The sequence below is a fragment of the Saimiri boliviensis genome, chromosome 7, assembly GCF_048565385.1.
Source record: "Saimiri boliviensis isolate mSaiBol1 chromosome 7, mSaiBol1.pri, whole genome shotgun sequence".
NCBI classification, from domain to species: Eukaryota; Metazoa; Chordata; class Mammalia; order Primates; family Cebidae; genus Saimiri; species Saimiri boliviensis.
Genome location: NC_133455.1, coordinates 40,524,805 through 40,548,713, shown reverse-complemented (window position 1 = coordinate 40,548,713; position 23,909 = coordinate 40,524,805). Strand labels below are relative to the sequence as shown.

Genomic DNA, 23,909 nt, shown 5'->3' with positions numbered 1-23,909 from the left:
GCTTCTTGTTGGTATGGCACTTTTTGTTTGTTTTGAGCACTTCCTTACTTTCTGGCACATTGAGATGCTTCAAGCTCAGCTTGTACATGTCCTGCCCCCATCCTAGACCATTTCTTCAAGGACCTTTGGTTCTTTGTGTTGGAGAATGGCATCAGAAACCAAGATCTAGGTGCAAGATGTGCTCATTCCTACCTGTACTGTTGCCTCTAGGCCTTCTCAGCTGACAGAACAAGAAGATATGTGTGTCTGCAAGCCCATGTATATTTACATATCTATAAACATTTATATATGTAACTATCTATATCAATATTAAGCTAAACATGAGTTCACACAGATGTCTCCAACTCTAAATCTATTACTACATAGATCAGTCTAGCCTCCTCCTCTTGCCCTTCTGTAATCCCCCAATTTAACAGTGAGAAAAGTAGCTCCAACTACCTGTCATCCATTTCCTTGTTTCATTCATGTATACATGTATAGTGGTATCAGAATTGTTAACCAATACCTAACTATCTAATAGAGCTTACGTACAATTTCTTTTGCTTTAATCTTACAGACTTCACTCATTTCCAAAATCACTCAGTTCAGCATCTTTCCCCCAACCCCCTTCAGTGAGGTTATTTCATGCATTGTAATACAGCTAAGTTGTTTTCTCATATTCTGCATTCTATTCAGCCTTCTAAATTATTTTTGTAATTTGCATACATTAAGGGTCTTTCTTTATCCTCTAAATTTCCATGAGTTTTGGCAAATGCATGGGGTTATATATTCATATTCAGTATGCCATTATTATTTTTGTTTAGCAAAGATGTATATGGTATTTACTATGTGATGGACCCTAGTCATTTGATTTCTATAGCAACCTTATTAGACAGACACCTTTATTGCATAATTTCTGCTTTAGGTATGAAAATTAAAGCATAGAGAGTTTAGGTAACTTCCTTAAGATCAAAAAGCTAGCATGGGTAGATCTGGGTTGAAAACCTAGGGCATTTGTGCTCCTAAGCACTGTAGTGCCCTACCTCCCTGGAGTCATGATTATTTCCTCTCCTAAATTTGATCTCATGGTTTTCTTCCATTCTTTTTTTTCCCTCCTGAAAAAATGTTCACCCAACAAAAGCTGACAGTTACTGTGAAGCTACTAGCATGCTGTTCATGTGAGTGGATGCAGATGACTGGCCTTTTCTGCTTTGGAATCAAAGGTGATTAAGTATCAAACTTGAAATCTAAAGGAAAGCCGATTTAATACAGCCTTTCAGTCTTTTGCAAATGGTCTTCCTTTCCCTGTCATTCTCAGAAAAAAAAAAAAGAAAAGAAAAAGAAAGACTCAAAAGCAGCCTATCTCTTTTAGAAATTCTAGGAGCTACTGAAAAGTGGATCATATTTTGGAGAATTGGATTCTTTTTGGGAAAAGAGGGTGCCTATGTTGGAAATATTCGTAAAAGCTTTCAAGGAGATACAAGATCGGGATAAGAAGCTTTCCCTATTCTCTTCTCAATGGATTTAGAGTAAAAACACAAGTGAAAAGAGTTGGCAAATTTATCCAAGCAAATATCACATGGGTATTAAGAAAGAAGGTCATCCAATTAACTAATTACTTCTTGCATATCCTGGAGTACTAATCAAAATCAGTTGCAATCAGAAATCTGGGCTCAGCGAAAGCAGGCAATCCAAGTTTGAAATTCACTTGGCTTTTAAAATCTCAAAGGCATAATTTACAGGTGATGGCTATGGTACAATTAAATATTGGCATGCGATATTTCTTGGAATTTGAAGACATTTTGCTTTTCATTGTATTCCCTATCCATTTCCCTGTTTCATTCCTGTGTTCATGTATAGTGGTATCAGAATTGTTAACCAATACCAAACTCGATCAGATACAGCACAGTGCTTATGTACAGTTTCTTTTGCTTTACTCTTATAGACTCCACTCATTTTCAGAATTACTCAGTTCAGCATCCTTCCTCCATCCCCTTCAGTGAGATTGTTTCATGCCTTTGTAATACAGAAATGTGTGCTGGATTTTTTTTTATAATTTTTGTAATACCTTTGTAATACAGAAAATTATGCTGCCAATCCCTGGATATTTTTCTGAAACTTCAGAAAAAAGTTCTACTGGATAAAAAGGTGAAGGGAATTAATGTTATTGAGTATTTATTACATACTCAACACTTTTTATGTATTTTTCATTTAAACCTCACAACAACCTCATCATATAGATCTTGCAGACCAAGAAAGGAACTTATTTTTAATGTAAAAGGAGGCTATTAGATGTGAAAAGCATGAGACTATGGGAGATATTCAGTCTCTTTCCCATACCAGCAGGTGGTAGAGTTAGGACTGGAACTCAGTTTTAAGTATTTTAGCTTCATGTTCTTTTATTTCACAACATCTGTCATTAACCTCTGAGGTCCTGCACCAGGTCTCACCGGATCCTCCCACTGGCAAGCTGGGTGGAAAGCGGTATAACTAGTGAGAAGGCAGTTATATGGAAGAACAGTAAGGGAGAGAAGAGGAGGGTACAAGGTAATGAAGTCTAAGCAGGGCACTGGCAGGCCAGGGAAGACTTGAAGAGCAGCCCATGTATGGTTTGGTGGACTTAAGGTCTCAAGTGTGATTCCAAATTGCTCTTTTAGATCCAGTTCATGGGAAGTTTCCAACAGCCCAGTAGGAGGTACCTCCCTTCCACTGGAGGAATCATGCTAACCAGAGAGCTGAGGTGTTCCAGACTTTATTCAGCATGGCAATATTTCCTGTCTTTGGCCTGTTTTCCTTGGTCCAAGCTCCTGAAAGATCTTGGCTTCTCTCTGCCAAAGGGACCTGGATCATCAGGCAATAATCCTCCCATTTATTGCCCCTGTTCTACATTTCTGACCTGTGACGATTTGCAGACCTTTGGACCAGCTTTCCAAAACCCAACATAGCTGCTTTAATTTTATCATTGTCCTATAATTTCATGGAAATGACTGCTGCAAAGCCAACAAATGACTAATAAAATCCCTCAGCCCACTCATTTTTAATGTCATTCTGGAACTCCAGAACAGAGACCATCTGGTCACAGTGCTTACTTTAATATAAAAGAGGAGCTGAATTGAAAATCACATTTCTGAGAGAACATTGAAAAGAGTCATCTGCTTGTAAACCCAAAGCACAGCACAAGCTGTGTTTCCTTGAGCAATGATAAAATACTCTAGGTGCTATTCAGCTTTGCACACACACACACACACACACACACACACACACACATACACACACACGGTAGACAAAGATCAGTCCACTTTCTACTATTAATAACTGTTCCATTTATTGAGTACTATCCTTGTGCCAGGCAATGTAAAAAACACCCAGATTAATTTTGCAAGAGTACTATTATTATACTCATTTTATAGGTGAAATAAATAGAAGTTAAGTAAATTTGCTCCAAGTCACACAGCTAGTAAATAACAGGCCAGGCTTAGGACTAAGGTCCATCAGTTTAGTTTAGTTTCTACACACGTGCCCTGATCAACAGATTTATTTGACTGTGTGTGTGTGTGTGTGTGTGTGTGTGCGCGTGTGAAAGCTACTCCAAGCAATAACTAATTTTTCAACTAGATAAAATAAGTTGTTTTTAATTTTAAATTTTTAAAAATTGTGGAACAATTTTATTTGTTTATCTTTATTTCCACAGGTTATTGGGGAACAGTTTTGGTTACATGAGTCCGATCTTCAGTGGTGATTTGTGAGATTTTGGTGTACCCGCAACCAGAGCAGTATACTCTGTACCATATTTGTAGTTTTTTTTTTTCTCACCCTCTTCCCACCGTTTCCTCCTGAGTCCCCAAAGTCCATTTTGTCATTCTTATGCTTTTGCATCCTCATAGCTTACCTCCCACTTATGAGTGAGAAGATAATGATGTTTGGTTTTCCATTCCCAAGTTACTTCACTTAGAGTAATAGTCTTTAATCACATCCAAGTTGCTGCAAATGCCATTAATTCATTTCTTTTTACAGTTGAGTTGTATTTCATTGTATACGTATACCAGTTTCTTCATGCACTTGTTGATTGATGGGCATTTGGGTTGGTTTCACTTTTTTGCAATTGCGAATTGTGCTGCTATAAACATGTGTGTACAAGTATCTTTTGTATAATGACTTCTTTTCTTCTGGGTAGATACCCAGTAGTGGGATTGCTGGATCAAATGGTAGTTCCACTTTTAGTTCTTCAAGGATTCTCCACACTGTTTTTCATAGTGACTGTACTAGTTTACATTCCCACCAGCAGTGTAGAAGTGTTCCCTGTTCGCTGCATCCATGCCAACATCTACTATTTTCTTTAAAATTTTTTGATTATGGCCATTCTTGCAGGAGTAAGGTAGTGTCAAATTATGGTTTTGATTTGTATTTCCCTGATTATTAGTGATGTTGACCATTTTTTCATATGTTTGTTGGTCATTTGCACATCTTCTTTTGAGAACTGTCTATTCATGTCCTTAGTCCACTTTGTGATGGAATTGTTTGTTTTTCGCTTGTTGATTTGAGTTCATTTTAGATTCTGGGGATATTAGTCCTTTTTTCAGATGTATAGATTGTGAAGAGTTTTTTCCCACTCTGTGGGTTGTCTGTTTACTCTGCTGACTGTTCATTTTGCCATGCAAAAGCTCTTTAGTTTAATTAAGTCCCAGCTATTTATCTTTGTTTTTATTGCATTTGTTTTTGGTTTCTTGGTTATGAACTCCTTGCCTAAGCCAATGTCTACAAAAGTTTATCCAACATTATCTTCTAGGATTTTTATAGTTTCAGGTCTTAGATTTAAGTCCATAATCCATCTCGAGTTGATTTTTGCATAAGGTGAGAGATAAGGTTCTTGTTCCATTCTCCTACATATGGCTAGCCAATTATTCCAGCACCATTTGTTGAAAAGGGTGTCCTTTCCTCACTTTATGTTTTTGTTTGCTTTGTGGAAAATCAGTTGGCTATAAATATTTGGTTTTATTTCTGGGTTCTCTACTCTGTTCCATTGGTCTATGTGCCTATTTTTATAACAGTACCATGCTGTTTTGGTGACTATGGCTTTATATTATAGTTGGGTAATGTGATGCCTCTAGCTTTGTTCTTTTTGCTTAGTCTTGCTTTGGCTATGGGGGCTCTTTTTTGAATGCATATGAATTTTAGAATTGTTTTTTCTAATTGTGTGAAGAATTTGTAGATTGCTTTTGCCAGTATGGTCATTTTCACAGTATTGATTCTACCTATCCATGAGCATGGGATGTGTTCCCATTTGTTTGCTACTTCTGTGATTTCTTTCAGCAGTGTTTTGTAGTTTTCCGTGTAGTGAGTGGTCTTTTACCTCCTTGGTTAGGTATATTCCTAAGTATTTAATTTTTTTGCAGCTATTGTAAAAGGGGTTGAGTTGTTGATTGATTCTCAGCTTGGTCGCTGTTGGTGTATAGAAGAGCAACTGACTTGTGTACATTAATTTTGTATCCAGAAACTTCCCTAAATTCTCGTATTGTTCTAGGAGCTTTCTGGAAGAGTATGTAGGGTTTTCTAGGTAAAAGATCATATCAACAGCAAACAGTGACAGTTTGACTTCCTCTTTATTGATTTGGATGCCTTTTATATCTTCTTCTTGTCTGATTGCTCTGGCTAGGACTTGAGTACTATGTTGAAGAGGAGTAGTGAGAGTGGGCATTCTTGTCTTGTGCCAGTTCTCAGAGGGAATGCTTTCAACTTTTCCCCATTCACTATTATGTTTGCTGTGGATTTGTCATAGAAGGCTTTTATTATATTGAGGTATGTCCCTTGTATGCCAATTTTACTGAGAGTTTTAATCATAAAGGGATGTTGGATTTTGTAGAATGCTTTTTCTGCATCTATTGAGAGGATCATGTGATTTTTGTTTTTACTTATTTTATGTGGCGTGTCATTTTTGTTGACTTGTGTATGTTAAACCATCTCTGCATCCTGGATATGAAACCCTCTTAATCATGGTGGATTATCTTTTTGATATGTTGTTGTATTTAGTTAGCTAGTATTCTGTCAAGGATTTAAGCATCTATGTTCATCAGAGATATTGGTCTGTAGTTTTCTTTCTTGGTTATGTCCATTCCTGGTTTTGATATTAGGGTAATGCTTCATAGAATGATTTAGGGAGAGTTTCCTCTTTCTCTATCTTCTGCAATAATGTCAATAGGATTGATAATAATTCTTCTTTGAATGACTGTTAGAATTCTGCTGTGAATCTATCTGGTCCTGGACTTTTTTTTGTTGGTAATTTTAAAATTACCATTTCAATCTTTCTGCTTGTTATTAGTCTGGTCAGGCTATCAAATTCTTTCTGATATAAGCTAGGAGAGTTGTATTTTTCCAGGAATTTATCCATATCTTCTAGGTTTTCTAGTTATGCACATAAAGGTGTTCATAATAGCCTTGAATGATCTTTTGTATTTCTGTGGTGTCAGATGAAATGAAACTCATTTCATTTCTTAGTGAGGTTATTTGAATTTTCTCTCTTCTTTTCTTGCTTAATGTTGCTAATAGTCTACCAATTTTATTTGTCTTTTCAAAGAATGAGCTTTTTGTTTCATTTATCTTTTGTATTTTTTGTATGTTTTTTTTCCATTTCATTTAGTTCTGCTCTGCTTTCCTTTCTTCTGCTGGGTTTGGGTTTGTTTTAGTTTTTCTAGTTCATTGAGGTATAACTGTCGATTTTTCATTTGTGTTCTTTCAGACTTTTTGATGTAGGCATTTAGGGCTATGAACTTTCCTCTTAGCACCACCCTTGTTGTGTCCCAGAGGTTTTGACAGGTTGTGTTACTATTGTTCAGTTTGAAGAATTTTTAAATTTCCATCTTGATTTCATTTTTGAGCCAATGATCATTTGGGAGCAGGTTATTTAACTTCCATATATATTTGCATGGTTTTGAAGATTCCTTTTAGAGTTGATTTCCAGTTTTATTTACTGTGGTCTGAGAGAGGGCTTGGTATAATTTCAGTTTTCTTAAATGTATTGAGGCTTGTTTTGTGGCCTATCATATGGTCTATCTTGGAGAAAGTTCCATGCACTGTTGAATAGAATGTATATTCTGCAGTTGTTGGATGGAATGTTCTGTACAGTATATAACTGTTAAGTCCTTTCGTTCCAGAGTATAGTTTAAATCCATTGTTTCTTTGTTGACTTTTTATCTTGATGACCTGCCAAGTGCTGTCAGTGGAGTACTGATGTCCCTGACTATTATTATGTTGCTTTCTATCTCATTTCTTAGGTCTATTAGTAATTGTTTTATAAATCTGGAAGCTCCAGTGTTAGGTGCATATATGTTTAGGATTGTGATCTTTTCCTGTTGGACAAGGCCTTTTATCATTATATAAAGTCCCTCTTTGTCTTTTTTGGGGGATGAGCAGAGGGCCATTTATTGACCTTGAGAGGGGTTCCCTCACTCTGCGTGGGAGGCCAGTAGGACCCCCTGGGACCCATGTTCCCTCCTTGCTTGGATTTAGGTGGCCCAGAACACTGAGGGGTTGGCCTTGGCTTCTCAGCAAGTTAGTGATAAGCAGGTTGGAGCTGGGGACTCCCGCCCTGGCCTGCAGTCTCGCTCTGACCCCAGGTCCTAGGCAGTCAGTGGTGGGGCCCAGGCTCGGAGACCCAGCTCTGAAAAAAAGCAGTGCTGCAAGGAGCCTGGGCTGGAGGGCCTGGGCCAGAGAACAGAGAGTTTAAGCAGAGATTCCCACAGGGACTTGCCTGGGGCCAGTGTCCCCTGACAGGGAAGCCCACACCTCTGCCCTGCCACATCCTTCCCCAATCTCGTGGCTGAAAAGCCACATCAGAATTCCTGTAACTCAGTGATGCATCTTTCCAGAACCGAGGAGCCAGTGACACACAGAGACAGAGGGGAGGGCTGCAGGAGAGGAGGCAGGAAAGGCCCTCACAGCAGGGCCCAGAGGAAGACCGACCCCAGGCTGAGCAGGTGCTCCACACACAGGGCCCAGGGGCTAATGGCCACCAGGACCGCTGCATTGCAGAGGTCTTCCTCGCACCAGGAGATCTTGGCGTTCATGAAGATGCTTAGAAATTTCCATGTCTGGAATCCGATGTCATTCTTTGGGCAGGATGGGAGGCAGAGCTTGTTCTCCTTTCTCACTTTATTGCAAAAGACATTCACTTTCTGGGAGATACAGACCCTATCTGGGAAGGGGCACAAGGTCACACTGCAGCAGTCCCCTTCCAAGACTGCCCAGCACTTGTAGCAGCACAGACCCTGAGCTCTCTCCATGCTTAGCACAGCCACCAGCAGGGACAAAGTCTTCACGGCATGGAGACTACGCATTCTAGGGTGCTGGTGCACAGACAAACCCCTGCGAATGGGAGCAGCCCTCAGCCACCTCACCCTCCTGGGGCTCACGTGAGTCCTACACAGCAGCAAAGCCAGAACATCTGGTTCTCCATCCCCCACCCTGTCCTCAACATGGCCACCCAAAGGAGAACTCTGTCTGCCTCACGCCCCCGCCCCAGTCCCCATTCCTCTCTCCTATCCTTGCCCTTCAATTCTCACCCAGAGTCCCACGCCTGCCCTCTTTATCTTTTTTAACCACTGTTTCTTTAAATGTTATTTTGTTTGAGAAAAGAAACAGCTACTCTTGCTCACTTTTGGTGTCCATTTGTCGGAAATGTCTTTTTCTATCCCTTTATCTTAAGTTTGTGTGAATCCTTGTGTGAAGTGAGTCTCTTAAAGGCGGCAGATAGTCGGTTGGTGAATTCTTATCCATTCTGCAAGTCTGTATCTTTTAAGTGGAGCATTCAGGCCATTTACACTCAATGTTAGTATTGAGATGTGAGGTACCACTCCATTCACCATGCTATTTGTTGCCTGTATACGCTGTTTGTTGTTGTTGTTCTTTGTTTTTTAAATTGTATTTTTATGTTTTAGGTCCTGGGAGATTTATACTTTAAAGTGGTTCTATTTTGATGTGTTTCCAGGATTTGTTTCAAGATTTAGAGCTCCTTTTAGCAGTTCTTATAGTGGTGGTTTGGTAGTGGCAAATTCTCTCAGCATTTGTTTGTCTGAAAAAGACTGTATCTTTCATGCTGGGATTACAGGCTCGAGCAACCATTCCTGGCCAAACTCACCGGATTTCTTTACGTAAATTTCAACCTTGTGATTCAACTTGGTTGCTCTGCCTCTGCTCTTAGCTGTTTCTTCTTACCAAAATTTGGTAGCCTGATTCAGAACTTAAAAGTTCTGAACTTCAGTTTCCACATGCCGCATCGGGTTTCCTTCAGGACACACTTTATGATATGGGAATTCAATTGTCCCTCCAGCTTGACTTTAAGGTTGTTGTGTTCTTATCATTAGATTATACTCTGGCTCTACTTATCTCAGTAATCACAGTTCATAGGAAGGACCCAAATCTCCTGCTCTGACAACTGATTTGGCCCACTTTATGGAGGATGTAGAAACCTAAAGTACTTGGTTCAGAATTACATAGCACATAACTGGAAAATTTAAAGACCCAGGGAATGAGAGAGAACTTCCTAAGTGTTCTTTAGTTATTAGGGCAAGTGCAGGTTAAAATAAAAATTAAACAGAAATCAAACATCATGGAAAGGTATGTTTTAGAAAGGAACTTAAAAGTCTTTTCCCTGCCAAATGTCAGAAACACTGTAATCCATTTTTGGAAAGGAATGCTGTCATTAGTGACAGTATGTCAGCTTGGATTTTGACCAGGTAAAACAAGTATTAAAATCAGACTTAACTTGTCTGAAACAAATTTATTTTCTTTCTCTTTTTCTCTTTTTCTTTCCTTTTTTCCTCTTTCTTTCTTTCCTTTCTCTTTTCTTTTTCTTTCTTTCTTTCTTTTCTTTCTTCTTTCTCTCTTTCTCTTTCCTTCCTTTTCTCCTTCCTTCCTTTCTTTTTCTTTCTTTCTCTTTCCCTCCCTCCCTCCCTCCCTCCCTCCCTCCCTCCCTTCCTTCCTTCCTTCCTTCCTTCCTTCCTTCCTTCCTTCCTTCCTTCCTTCCTTCCTTCCTTCCTTCCTTCCTAACAAGTCCCTTCTCTTACCTTCCTGGTTTATTACTGGATCTGCCATATTCCTAGGCACCCACCTAGGAAACTCATTGTCATCTTTTATTCTCTCCATATTGTCATGCAAACCAATGGCCAAATCCTGCCAGTCTTGCCTCTGCTACTCTCCTGTTTGCTCATGTCTTTCCATTTTCACTGTCATCATTTTTGTGCTTAGGCGATCTCACATACCTGTTGATCTATGTGCTTCTACTATAAGTGCAGGCAGATTAAGTTCTGACAGACAGTAACTGTCAGGTCTCTAATTCTCTTAAAAACTTCAATGACATTCCCATTCTTACTGGAATCAGATAGACTTCTTCCTCTGGCATTTGAGGTCCTCCATCCTCATGGCCCACTTTTCCAATTTTATCTTTTTGTGAGACAGAGTCTCACTCTGTTGCCCAAGCTGGAGTGCAGTGGCATGATCTTGACTCACTGTAACCTCCACCTCCTGGACTCAAGCCATCCTCCTACCTCTGCTTCCTGAGTATCTGGGACTACAAGCATGTATGCTATCTTGTCCAGCTACTTTGTGTATTTTTTGTAGAGATAGCATTTTGCCATATTGCCTAGGCTGGTCCTGAACTCCAATGTTCCACCCACCTTGGCCTCCCAAAGTGCTGGGATTACAGCTGTGCAGTACTGCACCTGGTTACAGTTTTAGCTGTTATTACTCCTTTACCATGCACACCATGAATCAACCATGCTAGCTTGTGTTTTTTCTTGAACATATACTGCCACCAGCATGTTAGCATGTGCTGTTTCTTATGCCTGGAAGGGCTCCTGTATTCCCACTTCTAATCTGCTCTTGATGGCATACAATATATCAAGGGTTGGCAAACTATAGCCTGAAGGCCAAATCTGGCCTGCCAGTCTGTTTTTGTAAATAAAGTCTTATTCGAACATAACTATGCCCATTCATTTAAGTATATAGTCCTTTAGGCTGAGCATGGTGGCTCACACTTGTAATCCTAGCACTTTGGGAAGCTGAGGCGGGTGGCCTAATATGGTGAAACTTCATCTCTACTAAAAATACAAAAAAATCGCTGGGCACAGTGATGAGCACCTGTAATCCTAGCTACTTAGGAGGCTGAAGCAAGAGAATTGCTTGAAACCGGAAGGTGAAGTTTGCAGTGAGCCGAGATCATGCCACTGCCCTCCAGACTGGGCCACAGAGCAAAACTCCATCTCAAAAAAAAGTATATAGTCCTTTATAGAACATGTGTGCTGAATTCTGCAATACATTCTTAGCCAATATTGATTACTCTGAGTATCCATTTCAACATGTTTCAGCAAAGATTGTTTGAGTTCCTACCACGTGCTAAATGTACAAAAGCAGAAAAGTTATGGCCCTTCACTCAAGGAGCTCACCACCTGAAAGTGATGACACAATTATAAAATTATATAATTTCTCTACCATATATCAAGTAGATGAACAGCAGTCCATGTAGGAGATAGATACCTGTTAGCACATAATAGTGGGTGGTGAACATTTTGGAGGGGCTGAAGTGCTAGGAAACAGAAGATTAAGAGCTGAGGGGCATTTGCAATTATGTATAGAAGTTGATCAAGGTGACAAAGGGTTAAAGTTACTCCAGAGGAACAGCAGGTACAAGGGGACGGACATAATCATGTGCTCTCTTTAGGAAACCTCAGGTAGGCCCTTAAAAGCAAAATGGAAAGAGAATGGGCTTTGGAGGCAGACTAACCTGGATTCGAATCCTGACTCTCATGCAGATTAACTGGCTGACTGAGCAAATCTTCAGATTCAATTAGCCCATTTTCTTATCTAGCAGTATTTAATGAATGAACCGAGACAACATAATTGAAAGTTTATGGCACATTGTTTGACACAGACTGTTAGGCGACAAAAAAAATTATTGGAGTTCTCATCAGTATGTAGCAAAACAAAAAAGTTTACATAGGTTAGCATGAGACAGAGTAGAGAAAGGCATGCAGGCCTCAAGATACAAAGACAGCTGTTTTTTCCACGGTATCTCTATTCTTCCAATAGTGCTCGTTCCTTCCTGTATTATACACAGTGGCATGCTGATCTAATCCTTTCTTTCCTGTGAATTCCTGGAGGGAAGGGACCTTTCCTTTTTCCTCTCTGTGTCTCTCAAAGTGCTTAGCACTGTGTCATATATAGAGCAGGTCTGATGAATATTTGTTGAATTTTTAAGCCTTAGATTATGAAAGGTACTTTCACAGTAATCAACCCATTTTTTTCTATGAAATTGAGACTAATGGGTTGTAAGAGGTTTCACGTGTTTGAGCTTTCCCAGATTGATGATTCCAGTTCTGACTTGCAGTTCCAAGAAGTGGTATTTGTTCTTGTTTCTTTTCTCTTTGCCTCACTCTCTCATTCAGGTTCACTTTTCCCTTTTAGAAACATCCTTCAGCCTCCCTCCAGGTGGTCGCTGCCTTTGTAGGCGTGGCTTCTATTTGTTGTTATAGTCACACCAAAATGCTCAGAGTTTGTATCAGACCTTTTTCTGATAGGTTCATGGGAAGGAAAATTAGAATAATCAGAAATGGATTATTTTAGGCCTTGAGAGGAAGCCAGTATGTTTTCAAATCCTTCCACAAAAGCAAACCTCATCTGCCATATATAAGGTCGGTGCTGTGGGTCACTGATGGTGACCATATATAAGGTCAGTGCTGTGGGTCAACTTGACTGGATTAAGGGATGACTAGATGGCCGGCGAGGCACTGTTTCTGGGTGTGTCTGGGAGGGTACTGCCACATCTTTGAGTCAGTGGACTGGGAGAGGAAGACCCACACTCAAAATGGGTGGGCACCAAACAATTGGCTGCTAACACAGCTAGAACAAAGCAGGTGGAAGCAGGGATCAGCACCTTGCTGAGTCTTCTCACTTTCTCTCTCTCTCTCTTCCCACGCCAGACCCTAGCATCTCTCCTTCTGTTCTTGGACATCAGAGTCCAGGTTCTTCAGCCTTTGGATTCTGGGACTTGCACCAGAGGCCTTCCCGGGATTCTTGGGCCTTTAGCCTCATACTGAGGGCTGCACCGTCAGCTTTTCTGGTTTGAGGCTTTTGGTCTTGGACTGAGCTAAGCTATGGGCTTCTCTCTTTCCCCAGCTTGCAGATGGCCTGTCCTGGGAATCTGCCTTGTAATCGTGTGAACCAAATCTCCCTATAAACTCCCTTTTACATACACATATATCCTATTGGTTCTACCCCTATGGAGAACGCTGACTAAAACAGGGTCCTAAAAAGAACACAACTCATAATTGTAGAATAATATTACAGCTAGCATATGCTGAAAACTTTCTATGTGGTAGACACTTTGTATAAGTTATGTTCATTGCTTATAACACCCATGCAAGTTACTATTCCACTTTACAGATGGCAAACTGAGGCACAGAAAGGTTAGGCAATTTTCACAAAGCCACACAGGCTAAGGGGCAGAGCCCAGCTCTGTTTACTTTGCTGGGGTTCCTGACAATGACCTTCAATTGCCCTGTAGCCAGGAAGGAAATTAACTTATCTTTTAGGTTTCAGCTTCAGCTCTCTGCTATATTTCTCCTTTCCAACATTTTCCGTGATGGTTTTCCTTGGAGTACTGAAAGCAAGGCTAACTACAAAATTTGCTGAGACCAGTGCAAAATAAAAACACAGCCCTTTGTTGAAAAAGGAGGAGGGAAAAAAAGTGCCCTTAAAGTTATTAAAATATAAAACCTTTTCCTTTCTTCTGTCTTCTCTCTTTACTTTTCATGGTTTATTATTTAATGTCATTCTAAGTAAAGAAAAATTAAAAATTTAAATTATTAGCATAAATTTTGCTGTTCATTTTTATATTGTGTGATGCCAGTTTTGAATGCAAATGTAAGAGCATATGCAGAATTACTGAAATGACACCATTTCTATTTTGCAGCTTGTATATGCATATGTATTTTGTTCTTTCCACAAGAGAAGAAAGGCTGGCCTGTTTTTATTTCCCTTCCTGATATATGCACATTCTACCAGTACTTTCTACCTGTGACTTATTGAGGAGTAAGGACTGAAAGGAGAAGAAACTATGGTTTGAGCTATCTTTCCCTTTCCTTCCATGTCATTTTCAGCAGAAGTAGCTAATACAGGGAAGTCACATAGGTAAGAAATTATACCATAGGATTCCTAAATTGCCAACATTTCTTAGAATTCCCTTGCCCTTTTTTTTGTTCAAAGCATACTCCGCTTCTGAAAGAAAGTGTGAGCTCTTGGGGCTGTCAGCATCCTCAGCTTATTCAGTTTTAAATGTTTTCTCATACTCACTTTCCATCTTGCTGATCTTGCCTGCTTCATGGGTCCACCAGAATTGTATTTATGGGACATCACAAACACTCAATGAAAGTAGAGTGGCCAGCAATGGCAGACACATATATTGTGCCTGTCTTCTCCGTTCATGTGCATTCTCCATTGTCTCATGGGACTCCATTTGCAAAACACGAATCGTACAATAAAATTATTGAGAGTTTCAAGTTGGTGGCACTAGAGCATTAAACCAAGCAAGTAGCCCCTTGAGCACAGGCCCTGGGTGACTGTGTAGGTCATATACCCATGAAGCTGGCCCTGCCTGGGTGATGTTAAGAGGTAGGCTCAAGGAGAAAGTTTCTACAAGCCAAACTGTGCAAACTTCCTCTGATCTCTTAGCACACTAAACCACTTACCAACTTTCTCCCACCACTGGGAACTTTCAACAGATCCCAGTTGAAAACTTTCAACTCAGTCAGGCTTTAAGAAGCAAAGGAAAGCCTGACATGGTGGCTCACACCTGTAATCCCAGCACTTTGGGAGCTGAGACAGGTGGTTTGCCTGAGGTCAGGAGTTTGAGACCACCCTGGCCAACGTGGCAAAATACCATCTCTATTAAAAATACAAAAATGAGCCAGATGTGGTGGCATGCACCTGTAATTCCAGCTAATTGGGAGGCTGAGGCAGAAGGATCACCTGAACTCGGGAGGCAGAGGTTGCAGTGAGCCAAGATTGCACCACTGCACCCAGCTTGGGCAGCAGAGCAAGACTCCATTTCAGAAAAAAAGAAGCAAAGGAAGAGAAACCTCAGGCCATTATCTCAGCTATTCAGAATCACACCTGACCTCAATAATTGTACAGATCTTTCCAGTGGCCATACATGTAATATATAGTGAGCAGATCAGGGTAGTTAGCAGATCCATCAGCTCAACTCCACACTCTGGTTTTATGCCCTGTTCTGGTCCATATGTAACTCTCATATCCCATCTGAGTCTATACCTTAGTGGAGGTACTTTCGGTAAAGTTCATACTTAAGCATAATACCCTAGAAAACAATTTTAATGATAGAAAGAAATCCAGTCTTAACTCTATTTCTAGCGTTGTGTGCATTTGCCTTTTGTTTTTATTCAGTATTCACCAAGCATTGGCCAAACAGCTTCTGCTATGAGGGAGATCTCTTTTAGGAGTGAGAGTATACAAAAGTAAAGATGTCATTCCTCTGACCTCGAGACAGCCATGGTGTGCTGCCTTTTGACACTGATACTTTGTACTAAATGTGTAATTTAAATTAAAAAATGTTCCAGGCAGCTCCCTCCTTTTGCTCCTTTTATCCCAGCAGTGTGGTTTCTGAGATAAATGTGAGGGCAGGTGCCCTGGGGTCATTTGCCTAGATTAGCCCTCTATGCTCTCTCTTTAAGAAGTGATTTTTAAACACAAACTGTACCCTATATTTAAGTAAATAAGGTACTCTCCTTAATCTTGAATGCTTGGCCAAAATTTTCAAAACTCTCTAACTATGGCTTTCTAACTGATTTCCAGATTTAACCTCAAGGAATTATACAAGGTTTCAAGTGTCCATGGCTTCTCCTATTTCCCTTAACTCCTAGTCAACCATTTCATTGCATTGAACTTCTCTTATCTTGCATTTTTAACTCCTTTTCTTAAGAGCATTCTTTCTTTTGTTTGTTCAGTAAACCCTTTATTTTTTAAATTGTTTTAACTCACACAGTAATTGTACATGTTTATGGGGCAGTGATGTTTCCATACATGTAATATATAGTGAGCAGATCAGGGTAGTTAGCAGATCCATCAGCTCCAATATTTATCACTTTCTTGTGTCAGGAATATTCGATACCCTCCTTTCATCTATTTGAAGCTGTATGTTACAGTTAACTATCATCATCCTACAGTGCTATAGAACACTAGCATTTACTCCTTCTGTCGTATAACTTTCTATCCTTTAACAAGTCTCTCCCCATTCCCCCGACTTTAGAGCATGTTTTTATCTCAGTGCCAAGGGTGACGAGCACTTCAACTTCTAAAATTTGAATTTGCAAAAGATCGGCCACAAATGGTTATAATCTGTAGACACTTTAATTTCGCTACTGAGATGACAAAAATGGTGAATTGAAAAATTATAGTTCAAATGACACTCTCTCCTGGAGTGGTGATGAAATGAGCGATGGGAGAGGGAAGAAATTACTCTTTGTTTAAAGTCACTTTGTCTGTGACTTGGGAAATTGGATTATCATCAGTTCTGCTTAACCATAGCCAAAGTTCTATTTATTTATTTATTTAGAGACAGAGTCTGGCTCTGTCACCCAGGCTGGAGAATAGTCACCTGAATGTCTGCTCCTTGACCTCTGCCTCCTGGGTTCAAGTGATTCTTCTGCCTCAGCCACCTGAGTCACTGGGACTACAGGTACATGCCACCATGTCCAGCTAATTTTTGTATTTTTTGATTGAGATGGGTTTTCACCATGTTGGTCTGGATGGTCTCAAACTCTTGGCCTGAAGCAATCTACCCGCCTCAGCCTCCCAAAGTGCTGGGATTACAGATGTGGTGTGAGCCACCATGCCTGGCCGCAAAGTTCTAAGTTATACTTATTAGTCATCCATTAATTCATTCATTCATCTGTTATTTCAACAGTTTCTTACGGTTTACCCTGTGTCAGTTACTGTACTAAATTCTGAGAATACAACAGTAAAAAAGACACAGCCCTGCCCTCTAGGCAGTCCTCACAATGCAAAGGTAATGTAATATAAGAAAAATAGGGGAAAGGCAGCAAATCCGTTCATGAGACAGATTAGGGAAGATATTTTCTTTCGGTTTTCTGTAGAGATAAGGTCTTGCCATGTTGCCCAAGTTGATGTAAACTCCTGGGCTCAAGCAATCCTCCTGCCTTGGCCTCTTAAAGTGCTGGGATGACAGGCATCAATCACTGCACTAGGCCTTAGGGAAGGTGTTCTGAAACAAAAAGTAGCTCCACATCTTGATCACTGGTTTTCAAATTTTAGGGAACCCTTTAATTCTGTAGCTGCAAGGCAGCTAAGAATCTTCATTTTACACAAGTATCACAGGTAGTTCTAATGCAGAGGTCTTAGGCATACTCTTCAAAAAAAATTCATCTTGGTTGCGTCGTATTCTTGTATGTGTTATTCTTGAAAACCAAAATGCAGTATTAATTATTTTCTTTTTGCAATGAGAAGCATACTTTAATAAATTGCATTACACAGAAAACCATCACTCACTTTTGTTTTTCTCCTGTAAAAAGAGTGTGAGATTTTTGTCATGATGTTCAACAATCATTTGAAGATACTCAGAGCTAGCAAAGGGTTTGGCTCAAGACCCACCATTACTCTGAAGACTTGAGCTGTGCTAATGGTCAAAAATATTTTTGTAGAAAAAAGTCACGTATTTTCTTGAGAACCTGGAAATGAATATATAAGAGAATGCACTTAAGTATAATAAATAAACAGGATATGGATTAGAGCACATTAACTTTAACAGAATAGTTCACTCCATTTCCTTAGCTTAGTAATTATTTTTCTAAAGATGTAGGTGCTCAGTAACATTTTAAATAAATAATTTTTTTTTTTTTTTTTTTTTTTAGACAGAGTTTCACTCTTCTTACCCAGGCTGGAGTGCAATGGCACGATCTCGGCTCACCACGACCTCCGCCTTCTGGGTTCAGGCAATTCTCCTGCCTCAGCCTCCTGAGTAGCTGGGATTACAGGCATGCGCCACCATGCCCAGCTAATTAAATAAATAATTTTTAAAACACTGAAGATGACATTTTTGAATTAACATTTTATTAGAACACAATCTAATTTATAAATCTGAACCATGAAGGACCCAGCAGATAATTACAGTCTTGAAGGCGCTTCAAATCTACCTTATTGGTACTGTATCAACCAGTCAACTAGGGGCCATGTTTAAATTTTTTAAACAGCCATTAAATAATTAAACAGCATAACAAATTATGTTTTAGATAACTGTCACAGCCTAATTTTTTGAGCATTCTTTAAAAAAAAGCTATAAATGGTTCATTAGAGGTATTTCTGAAGCCAAGAATACTAATGCAAGTCACATGGAAATCCTAAAAGGAACTTGGCATGAAACAGGGAATGAACTTGCTGCTGGAAATAGCAGATTAAACAAAAACTCAATCAATGTGGCTATAACTGAAGCCTATGTACATAGACACAGCAGACTTTTATGGTAATCACGCTAATGGTCTAACTTTCTCTGTTTACCTCGATTTTTATATGCTTTCATAAATGCCTTTGTTTAACCAATTTTATAATCAATTAAACTATACCTTGCTGTGCCATAAATAAAGAGAGTACTTCATGACGTTTAAAACACCAGGCCAAGTGCTGCATAAAAAAGTATTAATCTTTGCATCCTGTTTCCTATCTTTGTTGACACAAATTCCTTTGTCCTACAACTGAAAGAAAGCCATTAGATGTTTTATAGTGATTGCCACTGTGCCTGTTTCGTTTTCCTGAGATGTGTTTGAGAAATTTTAAGGTGGTGCTTGTTATTTCCTTCTTGGATTCCATTATTTTGTGTTCCAAGTAACATTACATATTCATTAAAACCCAACGTCTATGTGATGAAGACGTTATCGTATTCTCTTCAGTGCTTGCTCTTTCTTGGTGTTTTAAAAATACTGTTTTTCCATTTACATGACTTTAATTCAATCCCACGCAATAAAATCATCTTTGGCTGAGAGGGTATAATGGCAAAATTCCTATAATCACACAAGACTATACATTTTTATATGGTATGACTAACTGTACTTTTTAAGAAATGGAATGTTCTGGGGTTCTTTATTTTGAGGTTGAGCCAGATGGGAGCATGGCCCAAGGAATCTAGAAAGAATTAAATCTGAAATGCTTAATCAGCTTCAAGTCTGTTTATCAGCATTGTAGCTCAACTGAAAAATAGACCCTAGTTGCAGGAATGTGAAATATATTATTCCGGCTCAATCAAAACCGTTGTTTAATTCAGTGACTATTTCACTTAAATGATTTATTTGACTGGGGCAAGAAAGCAGAGATTGAAGCAATAGGTGTCAGTGAACTTGGTTTCTCGTTCCAGCTGCCACTACCAATTGTGTGGCTTTGGGGAAAGCATGTCACCTCTCTGTCCCTCTGTTTTCATTAAATGACAGGAGTGACATCCAGTAATCTCTAACATGTATCCTAGATGGAAAATTCAATAAGTCATTTAAAACTGTTACTCTATTAGCATCATTAAAAGGCAAATCAGAAAAGAGGATATTGAAGAAGGACATCAAAGACCTTTGCCTGTTGTCATGGATCTACTCCTTCTGTTATAAAATAATTGACTCATCCCAGACCACAAAGCTTACTCATTCGTGGGTTGACATCTTCACAACATCCTCAGGTTAGGGATGAAATGAAACTTACTCCAATCTTGCTAAACCAAATATACTAGACCTCATAGTATAGCTATTTTAAACATCAGATTCATACTTGGGAGTGGGTCAGTGCAGTAGCCTTTCTCCCTGGGAGTATTGCAAAGGTAAACAAAAAATAAACAAGAGAAATGGAGGATACGGAGGGTGAGGGGAAACGCAGGAGTGTAGCTTTAATTACCATCTGCAAATGTGCATATATCTGCAGGTGCCAGGGTCTATGAATTCAAAATCTCCGTAACCAATCAACCAAAAGGAGAACATTTTCACACATGTGAAAACTATATTACACTTACATTTTTAGCCTGTCTTGCTACATGCGCGCGCACACACACACGAATTTAACAAAATGAGTTGTAATCTTCAGAATGTGACTGTGATTGCTTCAATAAATGTTAAACATAGACATTTTAGGGCTAGGTTCACCCCTAATTTCATCCCAGAGGGCTATGGCTATTAGTATTTTGTAACTGTATTAGCATGGAGTATAACTCTAAAATATTTTCTTGTGTGAAATGAATATTTTAAAGAGCCAGCCCATTCAGTGCAACCATCATTCCATCATTTCCATCATAACTGATTTTCCTGTTAGACTGTATATAGGTCTTAAAGCTTTAGAAATATCACAACGTTTTTCACAGCTCAGAGATTCCATATTCAACATATAGTAGACTGAAATCCAAATTGGATTTTAAAATGTAACATTCAATACCAGAAGCAAATAAAAACATCATATTATTCACAGAAGGATTTCACAGTGGGCAGTGTGATAAAGAGGAGATGTCCTGGGTGGTTTACTCCCAGTTCTAATATAAACTCTGTGAACTTGGGAAATAATAACTAAACTTCAAGGAGCTCAATTCTGTCGTCTGTAAAATGGGTATGATAAGACCTTCCCTTCCTGATAACAAAACTCGTGTTGAGATCAAGAGAGCAAATTGATGTGAAATATAATGATTAGCCCACCTTTTTAGACCACACTTTGCTAAATCGTGGTGTTCACCTAGCTTGGTCTATTCATATCAACACTGTTACTAAAATTGTCACTTGGGGGTTCAATTATTTTAGGTATCATTAACAGCAACCGAAGGAGGTTTTTAATGATATCAATAATTGAAAATGAATATACTACAGAATGATAACAAGAAACAGTTCACCCTAAGCGAATTACATAACAAATAATTTTAGTTCTGGTGTTAGCATTCAATGTTTCCTTAGTGGAGAGTTGGCCATTTCTCTGCCATATGGGTTCTGGAGCCCTTCTCCTTCCATCTCCCAATTTTGCATCTCTTAGTGTTTGTCCTCTGTGCTTCCTGTAATTACTAGACTGACTGGAATGGTTAGTTCTCTATCTCTGGCCATTTGCACTTTGCAGAGAATTTCTGGATTCTGTGGAATTTGGATTGGTGAATTCTACCTTCCTCGTGTTCTTTGGAAAACTCTGGAATGCTGGTTCTTTCCTATCTGAAATGGAGTTTCTGCTGAATGTGCTTCCTGTTTTGCTTGGCTTTTATTTTTGTGATTATTATGTGTTAAAGGTGGTATGGGATTCCCTTGGATGCAAATATGTACCACCCCTGAGGTGTTTTTTTATGAGGAACCAACCTCTCTCTCTATCCTTCCTAGCCTGGTACTGCATTTCTCTAAACTGCTTTGCGAGGTTAGGAGGGTTTGGATAGACCCATTTGGGGCAAGAAAAGAAAATCATTAACTTGAATGACTTGACAATGGCACCTCTGTTACACCAAATTTATGGAATCCAAGATACTTCCTGGATACCCTCTTCTTTGTGACTATTATTATTGTAACTGTCATTTATTAAGCATCTACTATGTTCCAAGTACTTTAAAGTTATAATCTCATAGAATCCTCATAAGGATTCCACAAAGTATTTTATCTTACAGATGTGAAACTGCACACATAAAGAGATAACTTCCCCAAAGTGACACAGGTAGGTGTGGTCAGGATCGTGTTTTAATCCCAGTGTTTTCTGCTTGGGCTAAAGCCCTTGATTTAATCACACACCTCTAACATGCCCCTTGTTCACAACAACTGTAACCACTCAGGACTCAAATGAATAATTATTTCATGTCTATCTTTGTGGCATTTTTTTTTTGCAAAGTTAAAGGTTTTAATTAAAGTTCAGTTAAATTTTATTTCCAAAATGTCCACTGCCTTTGGTAACATCTTTTTAGCAATACAGTGATGGGGTCTTCCATTAAATTCCTTTAAAAAAGTTAACATTATGTGTTTGTTCTTAGCATCACAAGTTCTGAGTGACAAGTGGCATTCAAGGGCATTTAGTTGATGTCTGAATTTCCTCTGCAACATCTAACAAGGCTCACCTCTGTTTGAACAAAGCATCTCATTCTCTCCTTGGACAGTGGGGGATGGAAGATTGAGTCTCTGGTTACTAAGCGAAATGTCACTATTAGATTGGCAAGATAGGTGTTGGCCCAGCCAAGTCATATGGAATCAATATCTGGACATGTGACATACTTGAGTTACTAGGATTAGTGCTGAGAAATTTCTTTTGTCTCTCTCATCTGTTGAGAGTGTTAGCCACTAAAATATAGGAATGCAAACGTGCATCAGAGTTTTCTATTCCAACCTTTGCATTCTTCCCTCAAGGAGAAATAGTGTACCTTGGACTAGCAGGATTCCAAAAGACTGAGCTTTATAACCACAACATATTATTAAGCCTTTATTGATGATTAGCAGTGATAGTAAGCTAATGTTTCTTTATACACTGTCAGGCACTGTATTAAGCATTTTTAAGGTATTCTTTAATTTACTCCCATGAAAGGGAAATACCACCTACAGATATGATGAGAACTAAATGAGATAAGACAGAGCACTTGAAACCACGTCTGTCTGGGCACAGTGCGAGCCTCAGTGACTATAGCCATGATTATAATCAGTGAGTATAGTTCCTTACTCTTAAAGCAGAGGCAGGAGCGAGCTGGTAATGGATAATCGCCCTCAATATTAACTCACATTTTTTACCTGATACCACTTCCAATCTTCTGTGAAATCCTATCCAGACCCTGTACTGACTCCCCTGGCAATTTCAACAAGAAGTATTCTACCTTTCACTGCTGATCAAGTTTATTTTGGTAGAGGCTGATCTGCAGTCTGAGCACAAATGAAAGAGAATCCGCCACCAATAATAAAGAGTGAGCCTGGCCCATCATGATTAGAGACTGGCCCCTACATGTTGACACAACGGCTGGACTATTTGAACACTGGAATGAACAGGTTACAACAACTCCTGCAAGTCTCAGGGACTAATGTACAGACAATGACGTGAATTTTGCTAACAGACTGCAGATAATATATTGCAGGGAAACCTGTGGACCAGCGCTTAACACTCAGCATTAATTTGTTTACCCAAAAATTAGAGGAAGGAAAAGTTGATGATTTGCAAAAAAAAAAAAAAAAAAGAAAAGAAAAAGTTGTGGTAACAAGCTTAATCTTGGTGTGCAATTTTCCTCATTGAATTGCCGAATTTCTATCCACCACTGACCTTAATTTATAATAATATTTCCATCTGTCTCATCGCCAGCATAGGAAATGAGAAGAGGGTGGTCTTTGCCTTAACATGGTAAGAATCATCTGCAGCTAGTGGGTAATCTTTAAATTACAGTGTGCGATACTGGGAATGGAATATAAGCAAATAAAGAAGCTCATTACTTTTCCAGGTTTCAATCAACGGTTTATTTGTAAGAATGCTTTCAGCTAGCAACATTTTGAGTGGTAAGGTGATTGAAATTTTACTTTTCCAGATTTCAATCAACTGTATATTTATAAAAATGCTTTCCATTAGCAACATTTTGAGTGGTAAAGTGATTGAAATTTACCTAATAGAAAACCTTTCATAATGGTTTAGCAAATTTCAAGATTGTCTAGGGCACTCTGCATGGCCCTTGGATCACAGTGAATTAGTAATTTCATGTATAGAAATTGTCCAAAAACAGAAGGAAATCAGATGCATAACTAGAAACTTATAAAAACTGGGAATAACAGGAAAAGGAAACTTTGACTTCCTATTAGGTAGTTAGATAGTAAATAAAAACTTTAGTTTTTAAAAATTAACACATGTTCACAATTCTAAAAACTCAAATATGATAACAATACTTTTAATATCAACTTCTTGCCCTCTAA

The 23,909-nt window shown here is 39.0% G+C and overlaps 1 protein-coding gene across 1 annotated transcript; it reads right to left on the bottom strand.

The window, feature by feature from the left end:
- Positions 1 to 7,877: 7,877 nt before the first annotated feature.
- On the bottom strand, positions 7,878 to 8,329 carry LY6S (lymphocyte antigen 6 family member S). The gene has a single exon (XM_074402437.1). It carries the CDS (start codon positions 8,307 to 8,309, stop codon positions 7,908 to 7,910), a length of 402 nt encoding a protein of 133 aa, XP_074258538.1. The 5' UTR covers positions 8,310 to 8,329; the 3' UTR covers positions 7,878 to 7,907.
- Positions 8,330 to 23,909: the final 15,580 nt, after the last annotated feature.